The 24,383-nt window shown below is 36.8% G+C and overlaps 3 protein-coding genes across 3 annotated transcripts; 1 reads left to right on the plus strand and 2 right to left on the minus strand.

The window, feature by feature from the left end:
• Positions 1-480: 480 nt before the first annotated feature.
• On the plus strand, positions 481-4,398 carry LOC147297215 (U3 snoRNP-associated protein-like EMB2271). The gene is made up of 7 exons (XM_086228795.1): positions 481-983; positions 1,686-2,028; positions 2,176-2,400; positions 2,736-2,964; positions 3,233-3,411; positions 3,516-3,581; positions 4,115-4,398. Exons 1-7 carry the CDS (start codon positions 571-573, stop codon positions 4,190-4,192), a joined length of 1,533 nt encoding a protein of 510 aa, XP_086084921.1. The 5' UTR covers positions 481-570; the 3' UTR covers positions 4,193-4,398.
• Positions 4,399-4,663: 265 nt separating this feature from the next.
• LOC147297216 (uncharacterized) lies at positions 4,664-7,257 on the minus strand. Its single transcript, XM_086229882.1, has 2 exons — positions 5,921-7,257; positions 4,664-4,923 (listed from the first exon to the last, which is right to left on the minus strand). The coding sequence occupies exons 1-2, from the start codon at positions 7,255-7,257 to the stop codon at positions 4,881-4,883; spliced, it is 1,380 nt and encodes a 459-aa protein (XP_086086008.1). The 3' UTR covers positions 4,664-4,880.
• Positions 7,258-14,938: 7,681 nt separating this feature from the next.
• On the minus strand, positions 14,939-23,766 carry LOC147297217 (SIT4 phosphatase-associated family protein). The gene is made up of 19 exons (XM_086239931.1): positions 23,474-23,766; positions 22,517-22,620; positions 21,611-21,697; positions 21,448-21,523; positions 21,272-21,346; positions 21,048-21,101; positions 20,797-20,856; positions 20,485-20,601; positions 20,094-20,188; positions 19,801-20,003; positions 19,513-19,610; positions 19,150-19,253; positions 18,903-19,068; positions 18,654-18,776; positions 18,046-18,128; positions 17,617-17,758; positions 16,484-16,513; positions 16,131-16,201; positions 14,939-15,917 (listed from the first exon to the last, which is right to left on the minus strand). The coding sequence occupies exons 1-19, from the start codon at positions 23,510-23,512 to the stop codon at positions 15,359-15,361; spliced, it is 2,286 nt and encodes a 761-aa protein (XP_086096057.1). The 5' UTR covers positions 23,513-23,766; the 3' UTR covers positions 14,939-15,358.
• Positions 23,767-24,383: the final 617 nt, after the last annotated feature.

Raw genomic sequence — 24,383 nt, forward strand, 5'->3', positions numbered from 1 at the left:
TATTTTTGTTCTCTTCCCTCTCTCCCTCCCTAGGGTTTGGACCGTCAAAACATAAATATGTAAATGGGGGTAAAAAGGAAAAGTCAAGAAATTGTTATTAGAGTTGAGTGTGATAAGTAAACAAATGGGTGCAAATAGAAGCATTATCCTAAATCTTAAATTTATAACCTCTCGTTCACCCATATTATAACATGTGAATTATGCAACACCACCACGTGTCACATACAATAATTTTTCAATGAAGAAAAAAAAAATCTTAGGGTGGTCAACTCAATATTTTAGAGTGGTCGGAATAGACCGGTCTTTATTTTTTCATGAGTAGTTTAGCATAGGGCCTCATCTAAAGCTGGGCCAGAGAGTAAGTTGGGCTTTACAACTAATATTGGATCCGGGACATTAATATGTGGATATTGGTAACCCGCGACCCGAAATTCTAATTCACTCATGAAGAAGCACTCTAACCTCACCGTCTTCTTCTTCGCCGCTTAAGCTTAAACCCTCAAGTCTAAAACCCTAGCAAGTTGCAGCAGCATTTTGCTCTCTCATTCCATACAGTACAGTCCAACAACCATGAAGAACAAGAAGAGAGGAGGCTCGGCTCCCAAGGGACCCAGAAAGGGCAAGAGGTACTCTCTCAACGAAGACCCATTCTTCAGTACCGATAAGCGGCGCAAAGTCGACGAGATAGAGAGCGACGACTCCGACGACGACTACAAAGTCGCAGGGTCTGATGGGGAGGGTGGTGGCGGAGAGGAAGCCGAGGATAAAGAAACTGCGGATGAGAAGAGGAAGAGGCTGGCCACAGAGTTCTTGGAGAAGGTTCGAGGCTTGGCGAGGAAGGAGAAGGAGGAAGATGAGGACGACGAGAGTGGCGACGAAGGTGGTGGAGAGAAGGAGGGCGAGAGAGACTCGCTTGTTGCCAAGATTTTGCAGCAGCAGCAGCTCGAAGACAGTGGCCGAGTTCGCCGTGCCATTGCTTCTAGGTGATCACCGCTTTTTTCTTCTTGTCTGTGCTTCCTGAATTGCAAGTTCTTCAAATTTACCTGCTTTTGTTGTTTTCTTTTCACTTGTTATTCAGCATTTCCTGTTTGTTTGTTTGTTTGTAATTCTGCTTTAGTTTGGTCGAGTTTGAATAACTTTGTTGGTATCCTGTTGTGTTTATTTGAGCCTGTGGGTGGTTTTACATAGTTTGTTTTCTGATTAGGTTGTATGTGTTCTTATTGTTTCAGAACTTGTTCACTCTATGGTGGCATTTGACTGGTATTCATATTCAAAGTTGTGAACTTTAAGCTCTTCTATTTTGATTTGATGCTACTCTGATCAAATGCTAGCATCGGGTTTCTTGCTTAAGTCTTCTTATCGACACTTCACCTAAAATCATTTAGAGTTTATCCTGTGCATTCTGAAGATGTATTTTTTTTCCTCCGCCCCCATTTATCCTCCACCCCCATTTGTGTATGAGTTACAGAGTTCTATTATATGAGGGCTCTTCTCTATGGGGTTTAACTTTTGAATCATGCATTTGAAGCTTGTTGGGTATCTTGGGAAACAATTTTTCATATAGAATGGAGCAACTGTGTTTTGGTCCATAACTGGAGAACTGTATGCTCTCTAATGGATTATTTTATCTGTTAGTTTGTGGCAGCAAGTTTGTGAATTTAACTTTTTTAATTCTCCCAATATAGGGTTCAAAAGCCAGAATCTGCTGATGAATTTCAGATCTTAGTGAAGCATCGACAATCTGTTACTGCTGTGGCTCTGTCTGAGGATGACTTCAAGGGATTTTCAGCTTCTAAGGAAGGCACCATTCTACATTGGGATGTAGATAGTGGGAAAGCTGAAAAGTATCTATGGCCTCGCGATGAAGTACTAAAGTCCCATGGGGCCAAGGATCCACAAGGTCGAGCTACAAAGCATAGTAAACACATATTAGCTCTGGCGGTTAGTTCTGATGGTCGGTATTTGGCAAGTGGAGGCCTAGATCGGCATGTTCATTTGTGGGATACCCGTACACGAGAGCATATTCAGGTAGATATGATTGATTAGCTATTGTGTTGGTTATATACCCCCTCTTCCATTTCTCCCTCTAAATTTTTTAAGAAGCAACATTTGAGAACGTGGAACTTAATAGTTCTTGCATGGTGTTCTTAATCACCATTTGTATGTTTTTGACAGGCTTTTCCAGGTCACAGGGGACCCGTTTCTTGCTTAACTTTCAGGCAAGGGACCTCGGAACTTTTTTCTGGTTCATATGATCGAACAGTTAAGATATGGAATGCAGAAGATAGAGCTTATATAAATACATTATTTGGTCATCAAGGTGAAGTATTAACTATTGATTGCCTACGAAAAGAACGGGTTTTGACTGTTGGACATGATCGAAGCATGCAGTTATTTAAGGTAAGAAGTAAATATTTATGATGTTCGGGGAATGCTCACATAACTTAATTCAAATGAAATCACATTGACGGAAGCTAGTATTTCTCATTATTCTTTTCTGTGATTGTTGTTGGGAAATGTCAAGACATTGGAACCTCTAGCTTCCTATGATGAACTTTGGATCCCATTGCTATTGGAGTATGCTTTTGCAAAATTTTTTAGGATGGACATCCTTGAATAATCTTGTTCTTTCTTTCAGTAATATGTTTTGAGTTACTTTTGGTGTTTTCCATGTAGTCTAGTTAGACAGTTTCTTGTGTTGTTGTTGACACTATCATCTATTACCTGCAAAATAGGTTCCGGAGGAGTCACGTTTAGTATTCCGTGCCCCTGCATCTTCTTTGGAATGTTGTTGTTTTATTAGTAATGATGAATTCTTATCCGGCTCTGATGATGGAAGTATTGAGCTTTGGAGCATGTTGCGAAAGAAGCCCGCTTGCATAGTCAAGAATGCTCATCCTTTGTTGGCGGCACACAAAAATGTTGGACAGAAGGATGGTGATAGAATGCCCAATGGTCACATAGGTAAACTTAAATATTAAAAAAAAAAAAATTCTTCATTTAAGTTTTACTCTGTGGAGTCTTTTCTTCCCAGTCAGTGAAAAGATTTTTTTTCTGTTTAGTTGGTTTGTCTATCTCCCTTTAGGCATTTGAACATGAGGATACAATTCTTTTACCTTGGGAAGGGAAGACTAAAGGATCCTGTTTTTTTTTTTTTTTCAGTGTAATATCAATATTTACTTTTTAACCTGCCTTGTGTTCTAATGGGATGGTAATGAATTCCACTTTACAGAAAATGGTGACCTCATGTCTGCTAGCTATGATTGTTCATCAACATATTCTTGGATCAGTTCAGCCTCTGTTTGTAGAGGCAGTGATCTTGCTGCATCAGGAGCTGGTAATGGGTCTGTTCGTTTATGGGCTATTGAAAGTGAGACCAGAGCCATTCAGCCATTACACACCCTCCCATTGGTATGCCAAAGCAATGACTAAGAAACCTTTGTTTACCTTTACCTTTTGTAAATCCAAAGTTAAACACGCTTTTTTCCTTTCCTCAATATTTTTGTGCTGTGCAGGTTGGATTTGTGAATTCTTTAGCTTTTTCAAATTCTGGAGGGTTTCTGGTTGCAGGAGTTGGGAAGGTGACCTCTCTTTTCTTTTCTATTTTTTCTTCGCTCTTTTCTTTTAGATCTTGATCTTGCATTTTTTGCTTTTCTCTTTTTCCTTTCAATTGCATTTGGCTGAAAGGAAAGCTCAACTGTATGATTGAACTTTGGAAGTGTATAAAAGTTGAAATATGAGTCAGTCCAAGCATAGTGCTAGAGCTTAAACCTCAAGTGGCTGAAGTAGGCTCTTGACCTTCAGATCTTAGACAATAGAGACTTTAACTGAAAAAGCAACCTGAGTGTTTGATTGGTTATTGAATGATATTACTCTTATCTATGTTTTTGAAGTCTAACCATCATCTTTAAAGCAAAATCATGTTCTTCTCAAAAAAAGCAAAATCATGTTCTTCCGATAATATATTATACAACTAAAGACCATTTTCATCTCTAGATTTCCAATCATGCATCTAATATTCTTCATTTTTTTTTTATTTATAGTTGTGTCCATATCGTTCACTTTTATGAAAACAATCTCATCTTCTAACATTATCAAATTACCATTGCAACAGGAACCTCGTCTAGGAAGGTGGGGACATATCCCAGCTGCTCGGAATGGAATTGCAATCCATTCCCTCAAGCTTTCATAGGATGATACAGATAGTTTCTACTTTCTAGCTCCCAATTTTGACTAAATATTCGTGTATCTCCCAATTTTGACTACTAAGAGTCGATAAGTTAAATGAAACAATGGTCCTTTTGTTCAAAATTATATAGTTTAGATGTTTTGTACTGTTATCTTGTGAATCAGAAACCAAAATTCAATTGTAGAAAGTGATGTAAGATTTTTAAGACCTGAATTAACAGCCTTGATGGCAGAGGTTTATCATAATGGGATTTTGTAGGGAGATTTACGGTAGTGTTTAAACTGCTTGTCGGTAGGAAAAATTGTTAAGACATTGAAGTTGAAATCTTGCTTTTAGAGAGCTAATTTTTGAAGGATTATGGGTGATAAAGATTATGGATGCAAAGAACACAAGGCCCTGTTTGGTGTTAATTAAGCAATATATTTAACATAGGAAATTAGGGATAATAGACCTTGAGGTTAGTCAATATGAGAATGGAGACAATTCAAATCGAGGTTTGATAGGCAATTTCACATTTCAAAATAAGATTATCCCTCTAGAGGCATAGTCATATTCCGACTTTCCTCATTTCTAGAACCCGAAACACTAAACACATTTAGCTAAGACATTAATAATACAACACACTTTTCCTGAGATAAAGCTCCACTAGCCATCGGGAACAACCTTGGAAATTCAAAAGCATGACCTTCGATCATTCATCCTCAGCATCAATATCTTCGTCCTCCATATTGTTCCTGTTATGTTGAATAGGATAAATATATCACAAACTGATTCCAGATTAAATAAATACATGTACACTACAGGTAATTAATTCAATACTCTAGAAATTAAATGTGACTAGCTATGAATGGGCCGTGTAACTACTAACTATGAATCCCTTAACACACAAATTAAAGCAGCATACAAATGTATGGATGCACTTAAAGAAGCCATATATATATTGTATCAACATAATTTTAGGACTTCTAACAAAAATTAACATTTTAAGGCAAATTACAATTTTGATTCCTCTAGTTCGAGCTATTTTTAACTTAGAAAAGTAATTTTAATTGTGTTAATCGTATCCACCTAGTTATTAACCATGCAACTAAGGCCAAATCAAATAGATAGAATCCCCGCATGCATGGTTATTACGATCTTTGTGGATAACCATTATAAGGTTCAAAACCCACACAAAAAATAAAAAATAAAAAAGTTGGAATAGCATTGACAGAAATCTCGGTTTGATCTTGATTCAAATTTTGGAACCGTTAACTAACTACAGGGACAAGATAAAAAAAAATTGAAACTATGGAAACAGAAATGAAAAATGACACAAACTACATGTATACACAAGAATTGCAATTTAGCATTTTTTTTTTTTCCTTAAAAGCAAATGAACAAAACATAAAGATTCATATGCGGGTATATGTAATTTTCCCATAAAGTAAATTAACTAATCCAATAGCTAAAATTCAATTACCAACTTCAAAAAAGAAAAAGAAAAAAAAGAAGGAAAAAAAAGAAGGAAAGTGAAAAGCTATTCACAAGTTTCATATATAATTCTAGTTGCGAGTTGCGACCCTTGATTACTTAAAACCATTTTCCTAAGTTAAGGTTAATATATGCATGCATGCATAAAAACATAAATGCGTACATCAATCAATAATGGTGAAATGAGGACAATTAAGCAAAATTTGCAGCTGTAGTTTCTTTCGTCACTCAGACACTTGATTAAAAAAAAAAACTTACAGCACAAAGGCATCACGCAGATGATAATTACGTGCCACACGTTCATCTTCAGGCGCATGCTCGGGGGGTTCGTATTCAATTTGGTGGGTATTGAGGATTTTGTACTCGGATTCTGATTCAGATTTGGCGATCATGACATCATATTCAAATGTTATGACAAAAAGAACCCCCTTGTTGCAGTGCGGATAGTCATAGAAAACCACAGGTTCATGTCCATTGTCAAACGAGATTTTGGAGCTGAAATTGTTAAGAAGAATGCAGAATTTTCGATCTCCACCTAGATGGGCAAAAGCCCATCGGTAGCTTCTTTCTAAGATAAATCCACGAGGCAATTCTGGCAGCTCCACAGGTTTCAAAGCATGGAGGGGCTCAAATTGATGCGACATGAGGAAGACTGATATAGTATTATGAAGATAATTATATTTAAACATTAGGAAACCACTATCATTCTCACGGTGGTGAACAAAAGCTTTGCCTTGAAAGGGAAGGCTACAATTTCCCATAGAAGATAGTGTTTTCCATTCCTTTGTTTCAATATCAAAGTAGCGCACTCCTTGGAAATTCGGAGTCGAGTATAAGATTTTGTCGCCCGCGATTGCAAGAGAGAAACGGGTAGAAATCTCAGGGTGTGCAAGAAGATTGGAAGGAAAATTTGGGTCTTCTGGAGGATCCGGCAGAGAATCCCATACCCGCTTTGTAGGGTCGAATTCCTCGAAACAGTTACCATCGTAGGATAAAGTGGCGAGAGCATAGAGTTTGCCTTGCAGCTCTACCAGCAGGGGATGACGTTTTATATACTTGCAGCAACTCTTAAGCAGGGACTCGGACATGGGTTTCCGAGCCTTATTCCCCTCAAACACCCAAATTTTATTACTCTCATTCGAAGAGAGCATGTCGGTTGTGGCCAAGAAAACTATACTCTGAGGGTTGCCGAACAAAGTGCAACCCACAGAGTGCAAACCAAAACCACCCTCCCAGACCTGATAACCCTCTCGCCGTAATTTAGAATTCGAATTAAAACTATAGCAACCATCGTCGCTCAAATTCAGTTTGATGGATTCAACAGCGACACCAATGCTGTAACGCCTCTTCTTCACTTTACATTCGCGTATGACCTCAGAGAAACATAAGTATAGGGACTTGGAATTCGACTTACCCGCCTTCTGAATCAATTGTATGCCTTTGTTCTCCGCCTTCTTTAAATCTAAACCAACTCTTTCCATTTCTGAAGCTGTCTCAGCGACACTGAGCGCCTTTTTTCTCCCAAACTTCGCAACCCCTCCAAACTTTGCAGCTGTTTCCAATACTTTGGACAAAGGCCTCCTATCAATCTCCATACCAAACCCTAACCTAGGTTTAATTTGCGTTCAAACCCTAAACATACAATATATATATATATATATATGAGGAGTGCTCTAAAGCTAACCAGTTAGTAAGTTAATACGAAGCTAACCATGTTTTTGGGCCCACCACATCACTAATCTAATAATCCGAACCATCAATTATTTAGGTCATACTTCAAAGATCATTATTGCAAAAAATTAACTAAATCAAAAATCATGTAGTCATCTAATTGAGATCAAATAAATAGACGAACAGTATTTTCAATAAAAGCATAGAAATAGTTGTTATTATAATCAAATGGCTAAATGACTTCCGATTTTGAAGATTTTTTACATGAATGATCTTTGAAGCATGACCTAAAAAATAAATGGTTTGGATTTTGAAATTACATTGTGCAGTGGGCCCAACATGATGGTTAGTTTTGTATTAACTTACTAACTAGTTAATTTTAGAGCATTCTTGTATATATATATTGTAAGGGTAAAACAAAAAAAGACACGTGTGAAAATTTAAAGGTAATTAAGGTAGGAATTGAAATCCTTAAAGAACAAGGATTAGTTACAACTCAAGTAAACTAAAGAAGGACTAGGTTATCCGTGGTTGATCGAGTGAGTGCTGTATTTAAAGACAAACTGTATGTGAGTTGGATATCATCAACTTCCGCAAGCAATTATATTTTTTTCTTCTTCTTGTATTGAAATCCAATGGCTCTCACTCCATCAGTATTATTTCCTGGTCAGACGACACCATCTATCTATGATCTGCTTTCAACCATACACTCCCATGCTCGTTAGATTGGTGGGCAATAACTATCCGGCTTGGAAGTTCGCCATGTATGGGTATGTGGATCGAGCAATGACGGCGATGATCAATGCTACGCTCTCACATGGAGTACTTGAGCAAGTCATCAACTCCGATACATCCAGACAGTTATGGGTTAATCTACGACGATACGAAGGTGCCTTTTACCGTAACAGTAGTCAGTAGGCTACTGGTATCAATTAAGCTTCAGCAATACTTCTTCTTTTATTAGTGTTTGTCATACATATATATATCACAAAAATTACATCAAGTTTTAGGCTACTGCCTACTGGTATTCAATTAAGTTTGTATCTTGTGGCTTAATTTTATGGCTTTTATTAAAATCCAAAATGCTAAATTAAGGGCCAAAAGGGAAACAAATTTGGTTCGGTTTATCCTGAATATTATTGTAAATCTACTCTAAAATATCAACCTTTCAGTTCTTTGTTTTATCATACTCTCTCACTATTGCTTTTCGTGTCACATTCACTAAGTCCTAAACAGGATAAACAGATTCCTATTCAAAAACATCATGATTTCCTCTGTTCCTTGATCAAAAACTCAGTCTGTATATGGGTTTATATTGCATCGCAAGTATAAGTAGAACTATTCCTATTCAAGAACAATTCCTCACGGGTAAACAAATACGGAATATAAAAGGGTAAAGTAAAAATATTTAATTCAAACACATTTATTTTTAGTCACACATGAATGACATAAAGCATATATTTCTAAAGGTAATCAAGTAAATCATTGCTGCTTTCCTGCAAAGAAAGCTAACCCCTACATCGACAAGACAATAGATCATTAGCCTCAGATCTACTATTTTGGAACCAACTTTGATGACATAATCTTTTGCATTTATGTCAAAAACAAGGAAAAATAAAAAAGCATTTTATCAGAAGTGTTTTTAAAAATTCTCTTCCTTATTTCATCTATATTATAACTAATGAAAACAGAAAACAGTTTCTGAAAAGAATGTCAAATGGCCCCGTAATTTCAAATCCATGGGTTGGCCCAAAAGAAAACTTTCCAGGATTTTAATTTCATTTATAAGTCTTTGGTCTGTCAAGTGAGGCGATCTAAAACATTTCAACTTTGAGTATATGACCATAGTGATTGCAAACTACTCCTTCTGAAGAATTACACATCAATCTCCAACCCCCCAGAAAATTATCCCCTCCAGCCCCCCTGACATGCCAAGACATAACTATCATAATGAAAAAAACAAAACTATAGAATCCCAAACAGGACAAACCCATCATGAAGCAAGAGACATTGCTTACATAGGCATCATCCTCCTCATCAAAACCCCCAGCTTTCATCTGGAAATCAACATTGCCACATTCATCGGCATAAGTCCCCAACCCCGCACTCTCAGAAACATAAGAGATGAGAGAGTCAAAACTATCCCACATACCCTCACTAGAACCACCACAATCAAGAGGCTCAAGTCCAGGAGCAACAGGACCTTTGCCCTTAGCAGAACAAACAACAATATTAGGAGGTTTACACACATTGAAACTGAACGTACCCCCCACATCATGACGCATGTCAACACCCTTAACTTGCCTCCCTACAGGCTCAACCTCCCTGCCACCAACACTTCTACTAGCATTCCTAGCCCAAGACTTTCATCTAGGCCCAACCTAGGCTTCCTAGCCCTGTTATTACCACCAGCACTAGCTTGAGACCCAGATCCTTCCACCCTCTTAGTGGCATTTTTACTACTCAACTGCTTTCAAGGCATCTCCCCCATATCATGCTGACCCTGAGTCTTCTGCCCCCTACCTCCAACCAACTTAGCATAACCAAAAGGTCCAGCAGGGACAGCCTGAGAACCAACCTCATTATCCTCAGCCCTCCCATTACCCGCTTCAGATTGAAGCACTCCAAACCTAGAACCAGAGGCACTTCCATTCTTGGCATTGACATTCCCATCACCAGCCCCTTATCTTGATCCATAGGTTTGTTACCCCTCCTGGGCTTCAAAAATCCATGCAACTTCTCCAACTTACCAGGATCAAAACCACTAGGACCAACCTGAATTTTATCAACAACACCAGAATTGAAACCCACATATGACTTGCATCGACATCATCATGTTACCAACTAAAAACCCACATGTCACAAAAAAGGTAAAGTTTTTAAACAATTGAAACAGAAGTCTAAATTTTCAACTATACTATGCACAAATACAAATTCCTTGATAAGCCACAGTATACCTTTAAAGCTCTCCAAAACTGTTAAAAAAACAACACAAATGGAGACTTAGTGAAGCTTCCTCATATCTAAATTCAATAATTTACCAAAGTAAAACCATACATAACACATTTCACCATCATGATCACAAAAACTCATCACCATAGCATAAGAGATACATAATCCAATTATAACCATCATCAGATGGTTATACTCCCAAATGGAGATTTAGTGAAGCTTCCTCATATCTAAATATCACAGGATTTGCCACCTACCTTTCCTAACCTTTCCATTTAACAACAAAAACATTTGAAATATTGGAATATTGGTTTTTGGAGGTGGAGGATGCTTGTATTTGGAATTGGTCCTCTAATGGGATAGTTTGAGTTAAGGCTGCCTTCAATCTAACCTTCGAGGACCTTCCTTCTGAGGATTGGGGTGGTAAGATCCTGTGGAAGCTCTCTCTCCCACCTAAACTCAAGAATTTCTTATGGCTTCTTTGTTGGGAGAGACTCTTGACTAATGAGCAGAGAGCCAAAAGAAACATGACCTCTGATATGTCCTGTAGTTGCCCCAGCCCAGTAGAGTCAGTTAACCATATTTTCAGAAGGTGCTGTAGGGCCAAAGCGGTTTGGGAAAAGCTCTATATCCCCCCCCCCCCCCCCCCCCTCGCTATCTCAATCCCTCTCCCTCCCTCCCTCTTATGGAGTGGTTGAAAGTTAATCCCACCTCCCCGATAAGATCTATGCATGGAACAAACTGGAGCTATATCTTTGCTTACTGCTGCTGGTATCTCTCAAGATGGAGAAATATGGAACTTTTTAACTCTAGCTTCCCTTTTCCCACTGTGCCCCAGGAGGTTATTTGGTACTTTGCTACTGAATGGATGAAGGTTTTAGTGGAATTAGATTCACCACTCACTTGGGTTGGAATCCCCCTCCTCATGTGTGGATCAAGCTGAACGTTGATGGTTATATAAAGGGCTTTTGAGGGGCTATTGGTACTGCGTGATGAGCATGGTGTTTGGATATCTGGGTTGCTGCTAATCTTGGCAAAGGTCAGATTCTCCTAGTTGAATTATGGGGGCTTTACTTTGGTCTGCAGTTGGCTTGGTCCCGAGGTGTTAAGAAGTTGGAGATTGAGGTGGATTCTGCCACTGTTGTTGATCTCATCTCTCAGCAGGCTACCCAACACCACCCTCTATCTACTCTTCTCCTAGCTCAAGACTTGATGGCTAGAAATTGGACTTGTGTTTTGAGACACATCTACAGGGAAAAAAACTTTGATGCGGATGGCCTTGCCAACCTGGGGCAGACTATCCTAGATTCCCCGCCGGCTGCTATCTCTCTGGCCCTTTTGAATGACTATGTTCGGGTCTCAAAGCCCCGTGATGTACCTATTTGAGTTTTTCCTTTTTGTTTGTTGGGCTTCGGTCCCCCTCCCCCCCACTCACCAAACCTGATGGCCTACCCTAACACGGTCGCAAACCTGATGATCTACCCTAACATGGTTTAAGCATGAAGCTCTTATAGCTTGGTATAAGAGCTTCCTCATACTTCAAGATTGCTGGATCTAAGCATCACAGGACTTACCACCTACCTTTCCATTTAACAACAAAAGAAAGTACTGCTACTTAAGTTCCTATAAAATAAAATTTTACAGCAGGACACTTTGAAATTATGGAAAACATATAACTATTATGGTAAGCAAGCACTATGTTGAATCTTCGTATTTTCTATTTGTTAGACTGCGTTAAAGCTTTTATAAGCCAACACCAGGTTGGAACTTAAATCCACCAGTCAATACCGAAAAAGTACTAGACATTTGCAACAACCTACCCCAGTTAACTGAATTACGTTGTTGCTTATAAAAGCTAAATTTCTAAGTCCTGATGGCCTACCCTATCATGGTTTTAGCTAATCTAGGGCAAGCAGCCTTGTTGATTACAGTAAAGGACCAGGGGTCTAGCGCTTTTGTTTTGTTTTGCCTAAGACAGTACAGAACAACAGAATCACAAAGAGAATTAAAATTCTCTTTCACCTACATGAGAAATTTACCATTTCCATTTTCTAAAAACCAGATGAGAAAAAATTACCAATATATAGCACATCACTTGCACATTTAATATTTCCTCATTATGCTGATATCAATTTCAAGGTGCTAAAATTTATTGCACATCACTTGTGTAGCTAATAACAGATACAAGATCACTAATGCAATCAGATATATCAGGTTTATGTCCTGCTGTAGGTAATTTTTGTGCATTGGGATGTACTTGGATGTACAGTATTAAAACCAAAAGAGTAAAGACTTCCTTACAGACACTTTATCAACAGGGGACAGCCTCCAAGAATTATCAGCGCTCACTGCTCAGATGGCAAGAACCATTCCTGCAATATAATGATTAAAAAAATTAGTTCTGACATTTAACGTCTAAGAAATCATTGAATAGATATTGCGTTAAACTTACCTAATTATACATGTACATGGGTATTTTCAGAATCTTTTCTGCTTTTTTTTCAGCTTCAAGCAAATCAAGGTAAAATTCCTCCAATGGCGTCTCCCCTGGTTTCACAGACTTCTTAAACTCGTTGAACTCGTCAGGAAGGCCTCGCAGTGCATGTTTCATCACCTCTTCATCAGTAATCTGGTACCCTAATGCAGCTAAATTGTCTCGCATCTCTTCGATCTTCATCACATAGACGCTGATCGGATATTTAGCCTTCTTGATATTCTCAATCTGGCTCCTTAGGAATCTGATATTGAATTCAGATAGCTGACCGCACTTGCTTTCAACAACTTCCCACATGTCCCGAGACGTTGTGCATTTCGTGACCCAGCCCAGAAGAGATGGTGATAGTGTTGCCATGATCATAGTCATTATCGCCTTATCTTGTTTCAACCAAAAGACGTACTCAGCATCAGCCTCACTCTCGCTCTTCGGATTCGGATCGTCCGTGTACTCTTTCTTCGGATTCGGATCGCCCGCGGACTCCTTCGGATCACCCGCCGACTCCTTGGGCTGGGGCTTGCAATCGTCAGACGAATCGAACTCAGAAGACTCGGTCTCGTCATCACCGGGGCGTTTCCGGCTGCCATCGACGAACCCTTGAAGTTCGTATGCACTGAGAATTGTTGTGATCAAGAACCTCCAAGCTACAAAGTTCGTTCCATTCAACCGAATCGGGACTAAAAGGCCGATGTCAGACAAAAACACTGGCTTTTTCTCCATCTTTCATGTCCTGTTTGGGCAGTGAGAAAACAGAAGAGAAAATGAAGGAAAATGAGAGAGTGTTTGGTTTTTGGGGAAGAGAGTTGAGAATCTTGAGATCGATTTCTTGCTCTTTCAAACTAGTTTAGGCGGCAACTGGTAGAGTGGTATAACGGCCTTAACTAATTCCAGTAAGGCCTTCAGCCTTCTACTAATGATTTCTCTTAATGAATTTTTCTTCATTATTTTTTTGTAATTTTTATCCCATCACTCGATTGGTTTTTTCTTAATGATATTTTTTAGTTTTTATCTCATCACTCGATTGGTTTTTTCTTAATGATATTTTGTAATTTTTATCCCATTCTTTACATAGTGTAATATTTTAAGAATTAAAATCATTATTTTTTGAGAAAATTATGATTAAATACTAAATCTCAATAAATTTTTTGTATAGCATGAAAACTATATAATATTTCAATTGAATTATCAAATTTAAATGTAGTTTTTTAGATTAAGTCACAAATCTGTTAGCTCCTTTAATTTGAGCCTTTTCCTTTGACATTTTTGTCCTTTGGCCCACATATGATGGGTGTTAGTTAAAATTTATAAGATTTTGACAAAATTACCCTTAAGGCTTTTATATTATCTTGAAAATTTGCTAATGTAATCTCAACTTCACATTTAGTTGTGACTGTACGACACTCACAATTTCAAATTTAATTGTGACTGAACGACAGTCACATCTAAGTTGTGAGACAGTCACAGTTAAGTTGTGACTTAATTGAATTTTTTTTAGAGAAATTATACAACAATATAGTATAAATAGATGTCAAAATAATACTTTTACTCAAAATAATACAGAGTATAGTAGTGTGAGTTGTCTCTTTCAATTTACCAAGACAGTCACAATTAAATTGTGACTGGATTGATTTTTTTTATTTTATAATACAATATAATATAAATTAATGTAATATTATTTTTATTTTTTTATTGTAATGGCATGTGATGTAATAAGTTTAAAATCAATAAACCTTTTTTTTTCAATTTTAGATTTAAAACCTAAAATTTAACCAAAAAATAAGTTTGATCATAAATTTACAATTGAGCCATAGTATTAAAACTCTCTCAAGATGAGGATCAAAAAGTGGATGAGAGCCATAGCATCCCACAAAACAAGTTTGATCGTCCAACAAAAGCACATCCCACAAACTACCATTCGTGGATTTTCATTTTAATACTTGGTTAAAGCAAGATCTTTCAACTTTTTAATGTCATCATGGCATGAAATAACAAAATAATCTGACGGGTTATACAGGTGCTGGATACAAGTAACAAGGAACATCCGGATTTTCCATTTGTATAATTGGAATTACTATTCTGTATCAGAGAACATATACAAGACAAGAACATCAGACAGAAATCATTTCCAAAATCAATTTTAATATTCAAAGAAGTGAGGGTGAGGGCAATTATATTATATATATATTGACAGGTCCTTGCTAAAGATACATGCAGCACTTGATAAATCCAACTTCTGCAAAACCTAGCATTAGACAATTGATGAAAGATGAAATTTACTTGCTACAAGTTCTGCAAATGAGAACCTGCCCTTCCATTTTTCCTCATGTTCAAATAGAGAGGGGGAGAGAGAGAGGGCGGGTAGAAAGAGAAAGAAAGATGACACAGCAATTTCTCAAAGGTGGGGAAAAAAAATATCATCAGCCCTATTCAACAACACTGCCTTCTGCCTTCGATGATGTGCGCAGGGCCCTAGGATTACAGTCACCCAGCCAACCAACCAGTGTCTAGAATCCTTCCCGCCCGATCAATGTCGTGGAGTAATGAGTTAGCCCAGTTAAATTGATCATTAAGAATTTACATTAGTTCGCTTCCTTGTCATCTTGTTTATCACCTGTATCACCTACGGTAGCTTCAGAACTTGGATTCTCATTACTTGATTCTGACAGCTCAGAAGGTTTTGAAGTTAAATTCTCAACTGATGTTTCATCTTGAGGTCCAGCAACAATTTCATCATTATTTACCAACGGGTCAGAGGATGATGGAGAACATTTAGCTGCATCTGAAGATTCCATTTGAAGCTCACCATTTGGTAGGGCATCAGAAGGTTCCCCAGAGTCCGAAGTCTCCCTCCATTCAACCCACTCAGGTGGTTTATCAGTTTCACCGGGTCCCATTTCCGTTGAACTGTTGGGCACATTAACATTCGAATCTTCTGATTTTGTTTCTGGTTCTGGAGAAGATGTTGCAGTGTCAATCAAGTCATCATCTTCACCCACAATGACATCATCGCTACCATCATTGATAACATTAGCCTCCCCCATATTAGGTGATGGAGAAGCAAGAGACCCAGTTGAGCAATCATTTGCAACCCTGTCATCCTCAAATGCAAACCAGTTGGAATTTGTAAACAGAGAACCACTGCAAGTAGAAGACGTAACCATGTCAAGCAAGTCAGAGTGACAGATTTAGGCTCTCTCACACAAACAGTGGAAAGAACCCAAAAGCCAAAGGAATATAAAAAGGACAATTATTTTCTTCAAAAATTAGCCAAAAAACCAGGGAAGAAGAAGAATATATATAATTTTCTTCCAAAATTAATTCCCACAGAAATACTAAAGAATTTCTACCTACCTTTCCTGGTCATCTCCCAAACGCAATGAAGATATGACAACTTCAGCAGATTCATCATCAAAGTAGACATCCTGCCAAAATTCAATTTACCAACAGAAGCAAGAACTACGTTAAAGCTTCTTATAACTGAAAATCTGGACTTTACAACACTTAATTGTAATTAGACTGGATACATATTTACATATGAACAGAGAGAGAGAGAGAGAGAGAGAGAGAGAGAGAGAGTTGATGCTATAGTAAGAAAATGAAGGAACCCTGTTAGGGTACAAATTGTCCTACCAAAATTAAATTTTACACTAGCAACCTTTGGAATATGAAAAAACATATATCTTTTATGGAAAGCAAACATATACCTCATCATCTCGTTCAAGTGAGCCATGGCCCTGAAAAGCAAGAAAAGTACATTCACTCATCAGAACAAATAATAAGAAAAATCATCACCATCATCAAATAGGCACGGGGCAGGAAATAAGAACTACAGAAAAGAAAGAGCAGTTTGCTATATGAAGTCATTAACCCAAGTATAAGCACCAATTCATATGATTTGCACTAGCAGTGATAACAAATCAGACAGAATTAATAATGACGAAGAGTTTTTTTTTTTTTTTTGGTCTCAAGTATGATGACTGTTTGGAACGGCACATCAACATCTTCCCATTTCCTCAAGCATTACCAAGTTTATGAGGTGCAACTGGGTTTCTTAGTGGTGCAATAAAAAAACATAGAAATTCCAGGCGCTGGAAATATTAACAGGCAACATCATCCAAACGTCCCAGGGGCCAGAGAATAATGCAATAACTTTCCTAAAAATGAATTCAGAATCCTGGTGGTTTCATATATTCTGTGTATATACATTTCATAAGTTCAAACCATTCCATTATTTTCTTCTCATCATCTCTTTGAAACTGTCCTTCCCCATTTTACCTTCATGCTGTCCTTTAATATAGTCATTCTCAAGATCTTTAAGAAAAATAAAAAAAATGATATTCCAATTATTCTAGTCTTCAAGAAAAAATTCGTTATACAAGATTCAATCAAATCCATCTCACCAGCAAACAAATACGGAATGTACGTGGGCAAAGCAATTCAAACATTTATTTTTCGTCACAAATGAATGGCATTTTTAAACACATACTCTATTTTTAAGCATATACTTCTAAAGGTAAGTAGGTAACCAAGTAAATCATTGTCTTCATAACTATTTTCCACCCAATCCAAAGAATAATTTCTAGCCAAAAAGATTTAAAAAGAAAAGGTAATAAAATAAGTACAAAAGGAATATCACATGATATTGACTACCATCCCATTAATAAAGGATAACTACACAAGATATTGACTACCATCACATTTCTAGCTTATTTTTATCCTGGCCATTGTTTTCTTTCTCCCCCTTTGAATTGCCCCTTACAATGATATTACACACACACACACACAAAGAAAATTAATAAAATAAGTACAAAGGGAACTAAAAGCTTTCAAGGGGCACCTCATCTAAACCATCATTGCTGTAAATGCCATATCGAAAAGCCTGGCTTAAGTTATTTGCGAGGGCTGCAACATCATAATCTCTATCTTGGTAATCATCATCATCGCTATCCCTATTACGATCATGCAATGCTGTAGGCCGCCTGTTACAATTGATTACAAAACGATTAGATAGCTGAAAAAAGATATCAGTAGAACAGCAGAGAATAAGAAGAAATGAAAGAGGAAGAGTCGCATTGATAGATCGATATAGTTTCAAGGAGCTGAAAACGAACAATTTACTAGAAAGAAACTTCATCTCTTCATGCGTGCAAAATGCACTAATAACTATATGTGATTTACCTGAGCTTTACTCGGGATATGCAATTGCAAATCAAATGAAAATGTGAGATGAAAAAACCAAATACTTTTGACAGATAAATAAACATACCCACAGGCCCACTGATATACATTCTCCACTGTGTTACGCTTTGCTAGGACATTTGTCTGCCAATCGTTCCACTCACTGTTTTCCTGTCAAAATAATTACAACTCTAAAAATCACACCGCAGTACTTTTTCTGGTGGCATCATGTTTGTGCTATTCTGTATAGGAAGTTTCATTTAGTTGGAAATAACTACATAACTCCATACAAAAGCAACCAAAAATGGAGATGGATAAATTTATGAAGCCAAAAAAAAAAAGGAAATCATATAAAACTAGTATTAACAAGGAGTTGTAGAATAAATGTAAGGAATAACAGTTAGGTATATCTTTTTTCAACTTCAACAAAAGTGCTAAAACACTAAAAAATTCCAAAAATACTAAACTTTTATAACAAAGTAAAAATAGCAAGGAGCCTAGGGGGACCCACATACAGAGTAAGCGGAAAATCAACAGAGAAAAAGTAGAAGTGAAAGGAGTCTGTGCACCACTAAAACAACCATCTAATACTGGGCTTCAGCCCATAACAGAATGCTTCACTTCAAGATATTTGTTCCATAAATATTAAACGTCAAAAACCAAAAAACATAAATATGAAGAAATAGAAATAAAAACCTGCAGATATGCCTGAATCTCGCTAATGTTATTCCCCAGCTGAATGAGTTTGTTGGATATACGAGTTAAATGTCCAATATTACCTATCCTTGGTGGGGATTTACCCTCAGCAGGAACTGTTGGCTGCAAGAAAAATGAAACAAAACAATGTTTAAATAGTGCTTCAATAAACTACCAGTACAACACAAAAATATACATAAATTCTCTGTATATAAGATAACAATAATTCAAAATGTGAAGAAGCACCACCTTGTCTGAATCAGCAGCCAATTCAAAATTCTTTTCCTCTTGAAGTATTTTTCCAACAAGATCACACTCACGAAGAAGATGTTCAACAAGAGGAGCATTCTTGCTTTCCAAACATGATACTAATATGTTTTCTATGTGGTGATGTACAAAGTTGTTATATGGATACCTGGAGTTGGAATAAAACCAGGGAATAATAAGGCCTAGTATCAAATCACTCTTTATCAAACATGAAAAGTTCTGGGCTTACTTAAAAAGCAAGTCTAAAATTCTTTGTACTGCTCCAAGACTAATCAATTCCTTCTCGGCAGCTTCACTACCAACCGTAAGTAATACTGAAATGAACTCTACAACCTGAGAAGTTCCATGGTCAAGTATAAGCAGCATAAAGATACAAATATTGCCCTTAAGACACCAGTGATAGTTGCATTACAAATTTAGAGAGTTTGTAAATATATCAAGTGAAATCCCATATAATTAATGATGCCCCAACAACACAGCGCAATCAAAAAGGCAATTTTTTGTGGAGAAATAAAGAAATTAAATAAATCAGAAACTAGTCAATTCTTAAATTACAGAAAGGAGGCCTTGAGAATCCCATAAAAGGAGTCACCTTTAAGCGATGTTTTCCAAGGGGCGGCTGCAACTTTCCATATGTAGTAAACAATATATTGTCCACTGAGGAAACATCCAAAAGCTTCAGCAAATCACCTGCAGTATAGAAGCCTGATCAGTATTTACTTTATGATGATAGAAGAAAAATTACTCCTTCAAAAAAAAAATTCTGCTTCAGATTCCTATTGCCATAAAAAGGGGAAATAGTGACACCCTACACAGACATGAAAGTGTACGCATAGCAGTCGCATATGAGATCAAACTTGATCAAATGTAAACACTTTACCTAGGCTCTCCAGCATACCCACAACAGTCTCGGGATTAGCAGTAACTGTGGATCCATGAGTCATTTGACGTCCATACATATGATAAGTTCCCAAAGTTAGCCTCCTAGGGTCTAACAAAGAGATGCATACCGACAAAGAGTTAACAAGAACAGATTTTGGCCGTGAATCCTCCAAAGCATGCCGAAACAATCTCCCTATAAAACTGCGTAATATAGAAAAATGAACAATTAACACATAAGCTACAGCAGAAACGCTTGTATAATTCTACTAAATATAAGAATACAAATGCTACCTTGGGCTGGAGATTTTAGAAGAAAGTCCAGGTGGAGCAAACCGTGTTATAGCACAAAGTGTCTCCGCGGCATTAGCATGCACTTCAGGAGAATCCTGTAGAAATCATGCTCTTAAAAGTCTTTTCATTAACAATTAACATTCGTAAAGCACAGCAAATAGATATTTACCAAGACTAGAAGTATAGAAAAAATAAACGATACACATGCTAAACTTTTTCCATACAGGCAATTCAAAAATGCACAGCCTTTTCCTTTTTTTTTTTAGTATAGAAACAATAATAATGATAACAACAAATAATTTTTATAAATTAAAAATAAAAAAGACACCCGTGGGTTTGCATAAATATTCAGTCTCAAAAATATAGTTTATATGTAAAACAAATCACTTACCGAAGAGCTGAACTTATCCACAATCATCTCTAGCACATCAGTATCTTGTATCCAGTGCATTGCTTCCATATAGTTTGAATACATGTGTTCATCAGCACCAACCAGACGAATCAAAACCTGTACAACAGATAAATCAGGTTTTCAAGAACCACCCTGCCTAACTGAGGACAATCAATAAAAAGTACACCAATATTTAATAGCCAACAGATTTTTTCTTACAGTAAGGGGTGATATGAAAGCTCAAGATGCTAATTACTGTTGTATAAAAGTTCCAAACACCAGAATGACAAACAAAGTTGAGCAACAACCAACCTCCATGATGGATGTAATTCCAATCAGATCAACTAGCTTCTTGATAATTTCCGGATGACCCTGGATGCCCATATAAGAAAAGTACATCGGTTCAACAATACTTTCGGAAAATAATTTTAAAATTCAATGTATTTCCCTTTTATCCTAACCCCCCCCCCCAAATGGCTCATGTCACAACAAAGTTAAGGAAAATAATGCATAAGCAGAAGGGATTTTCAAAAGAAACACAAAAAACATATTAATGGACTTACCTGAATATAGTGCAGAAAGGGAACCGCCTTGCGCAAAAGCAGGCAAACGACAACCTAGGATGGACAAATTAACATAAATAAAAACCCAGGTAATATGCTACTGAAATTTTCTTACACAAAATAAATTTTATTGAAAAAAAAACCGAGAAAAAAAAAGGGGGAAGAAAAAATTACTTTCTTGCCAAAATATGAAGATATCATTTAGAAGTTCAACAAAGCAATACCTTGCTAAAGTACCCGGCCAAGAGTGTGCTATGTGAATTATTTGGTTCCAAAAAGGAGAACAACAAGTTCATCAACTGCCAACATGAATAACCAAGAGGTTAAAAAGCTGAATTCTTTATACATTCTTCAAACTTTCAACCAGAGGCAATGACATTGAATAGTTTGAGCTACTAACCTCCTCATCCTCTACCAATGTTTTGAGTATGATATCAACTTCACAAGTAAATATCTCACATGCAATAAAAGGAAATCTGTGAAACAATAATTGACAAGATCAATCAAATAGGTAGAGAAAAACATCAAGGCTCATGTTTACATGTACGCTAAAAGCAACCTACTTGAAAGTTCGCCTCTTTTCAGTATCCTCGGGAGTTTCTTCAACAATGTATCGTATGAGTTGCTCAACCTGGGCTCTTTCTCGCAAACTGCAACACAGGGCAGCACAAAATAAAAAAATAAAAGAAAATAACTGATGTAGAAAAATGAAAACAAGTCTTTTAGATGGTTAAGCACATAAAGAACACAACAGGACTAAAGAATGAAAATAACATTTTTATATTATTAGGACGAATCAGAGTGACGACAATTTTATATTTTTTTCCAGAGAAAAAAGGTTACAAAAACACTAATCTGCTCAAATTTCGAAATGAAAATTTATAAAATAAAAATGAATTCTATCCATTTGGAAAAGAAATCATAAGAAAGTTTTTAAGGTAGACATTTTGAATAGGCATGGAAATCAATTAATCCAAGCTAAATCTCAGTTCAACACCAAGGATTTGCATCACATCCATCAACAGCAGTGTTACAACTATACTTTCTCCTTTAAACCCATTGACCTATCACACATATCAACACGAGATATTATTTTTATAAAAAAGTTCTGAAAATCAAACCTCCAAATATATAGTTGCTAATGATACGCATAAATTTTTGAAAGGAAACTAAAAATTCTGAAGAAAATTTTATTTTTTGGCTGGAGAAAGGGGTTGAGAAGGAAGTGTTCAATTTATGCTTTCACCTTTAAACCCATTGATCTATTGGCACATCCATGCATATGTAAACATAACATCATTTATGGCAACACATGACCAGTAGCTCTCTTCGAAATACACTAACCATAAAAATAGAAACCCTATATTACATTATTACCTCACTCATTGAAGCACAATAGTAACAAAGAGTCAACAAATGAAACCAAAAGATAAAAGATATAGGTAGTTTGGAAATGGAAGGAGCATTACAAATTGATTAGGCGCCCATTAAGAGCTTTGCATTCTTGAATGATTTCGTCTTCATCAAGAAGTTCTTCCAATGTGAAATTTTCCTTGTCCAGAATTGTCTCCACCTGAAACATAAAAACAGAATAAAAGGCAGAAGTTTGGGTAAAAATCAAGCAGAAAAAAAAGCTAGTCTTCCATATTAGTGAAAACTGGTAGTATAAATCACCCTAAATAAGTTAATCGTAAGGTAAACACAAGCATAGGTGACATCTGGAAACCATCTCCAGCCCTCTAGAGAGGGGCATAAGACATATTGTAATTCAGAGCAGATATAACTGAATCTTCAAGGGGACTTTCTAAGCTACATAAATTCATGTCCTGATTTTCCGACCCACATTTTCAAAAAATCCCCATTTAGCAACTGTTAGAATCTAAGTGTAACATTAAAATTAGAACCAAAGCAACTATATCTTCAAATCCCATTTAACCAAAAACCTATACATTCTAAAGGCACTCTCCCAAGTTTAAATTGAAACAAGTAATTTTCCGATGACATTCACCAAGAGACTAAACCAAACAGGCATACGAAGTTCAACGATAACCAATGCAATAAGGATAATCTAAGAAATTAATGCCAACTGCTGCAGAGTGACATATTAAAAATATGTATACTAAACAACAAACCCCAATTCCGGATCCAGTACATTCTTGAAGAAATGACACCTACGCTAATTTCAACATGAAATTCAATTGCCAAGCCCCCCAGGAGTTGGCATACAATAATACTTCCTGGGATCCAACATCCCAAATTCTATTTCTGATCCCACATTTTCTCACCAGCCAAACAGAGAATTAAGAAAAAATCAATAAAACCTCGTCAAGATTCAATCCAAATATATTACAAAGAATCAATCACTGTACCATATACCCAATAACAAAACAACACAAAACAATAAGAAACGACGTCGCCTAACTCACCGGAGACGCAGTGGACAAGCCGGCCATACGCCAAAACATGGTGAACTGAGCAGCGAAAACCGCCTCCAATTGCCGAGCCGAAGTCGGATCTGCGACGGCCGAGGAAACAAACCCTAGCACCCCTCACGAATCCCCAATCGAGGATTCACCAATCGCCCAACCACCGCAAACACCAAGTGATCCAAGCATGCGATACGAAACCCTAGAATTTGGATTCGATTGGATCTCTATTGAGGGTCAGAGAGAGAAGAATAACCCAAAGCCTGCAATCGCGGGAGGGGGGGGGGGGGGGGGTTGAGACTTGAGAGAGTGTTATCGGAGATGAAATATAAAATTATAGAAGAGTGGAATTATTATACGGCTCTAAATTTTTTTTTTTTTTCCTGTGTTATATAACTTATATATTATGGTTTTTTTTTTTTTTTTTCCTAAAGTCTAATCCAAAGAATTTGATAGGTATTTGAAGTTTTTGCTAGGAAAAATATATTATATTGTTGGGTTAAGATTTGAGCATGGAAATATGTCATTCTCTTCCTAGCTAGGTTTGTTTGCTCTCCTTTAAACTTGGAGCCTTGGAGCTTATTGTGTAATGTGTACTGCATTTTCTTTTGGCTCTTTTCTTTTTGTCCTTTTAGGTGCCTTTCTTTGTTGTGTTTATAATTGGGATAAAATAAGATTCAAATAAATAATTTAGAATATAGGTAGTAGTAACAATACTTTTCATCTAACTCTAACCCTGATAATTGACTAAACTTGAGTGATCGAGGTCAATCTAATGAATTAGTATTTCAATCTAAATTTTAATTTGGAATCGTTTATTTTATAAGACTTAAGAGACTACATTATGAGGTGTGCCTAACAATACATTCTTCAAGTTAAATCCTTCATTTTTATCCTTATTTGATGCGCT

Source organism: Dryas octopetala, chromosome 1 (assembly GCF_963921425.1).
Source record: "Dryas octopetala chromosome 1, drDryOcto1.1, whole genome shotgun sequence".
Lineage (NCBI taxonomy): Eukaryota > Viridiplantae > Streptophyta > Magnoliopsida > Rosales > Rosaceae > Dryas > Dryas octopetala.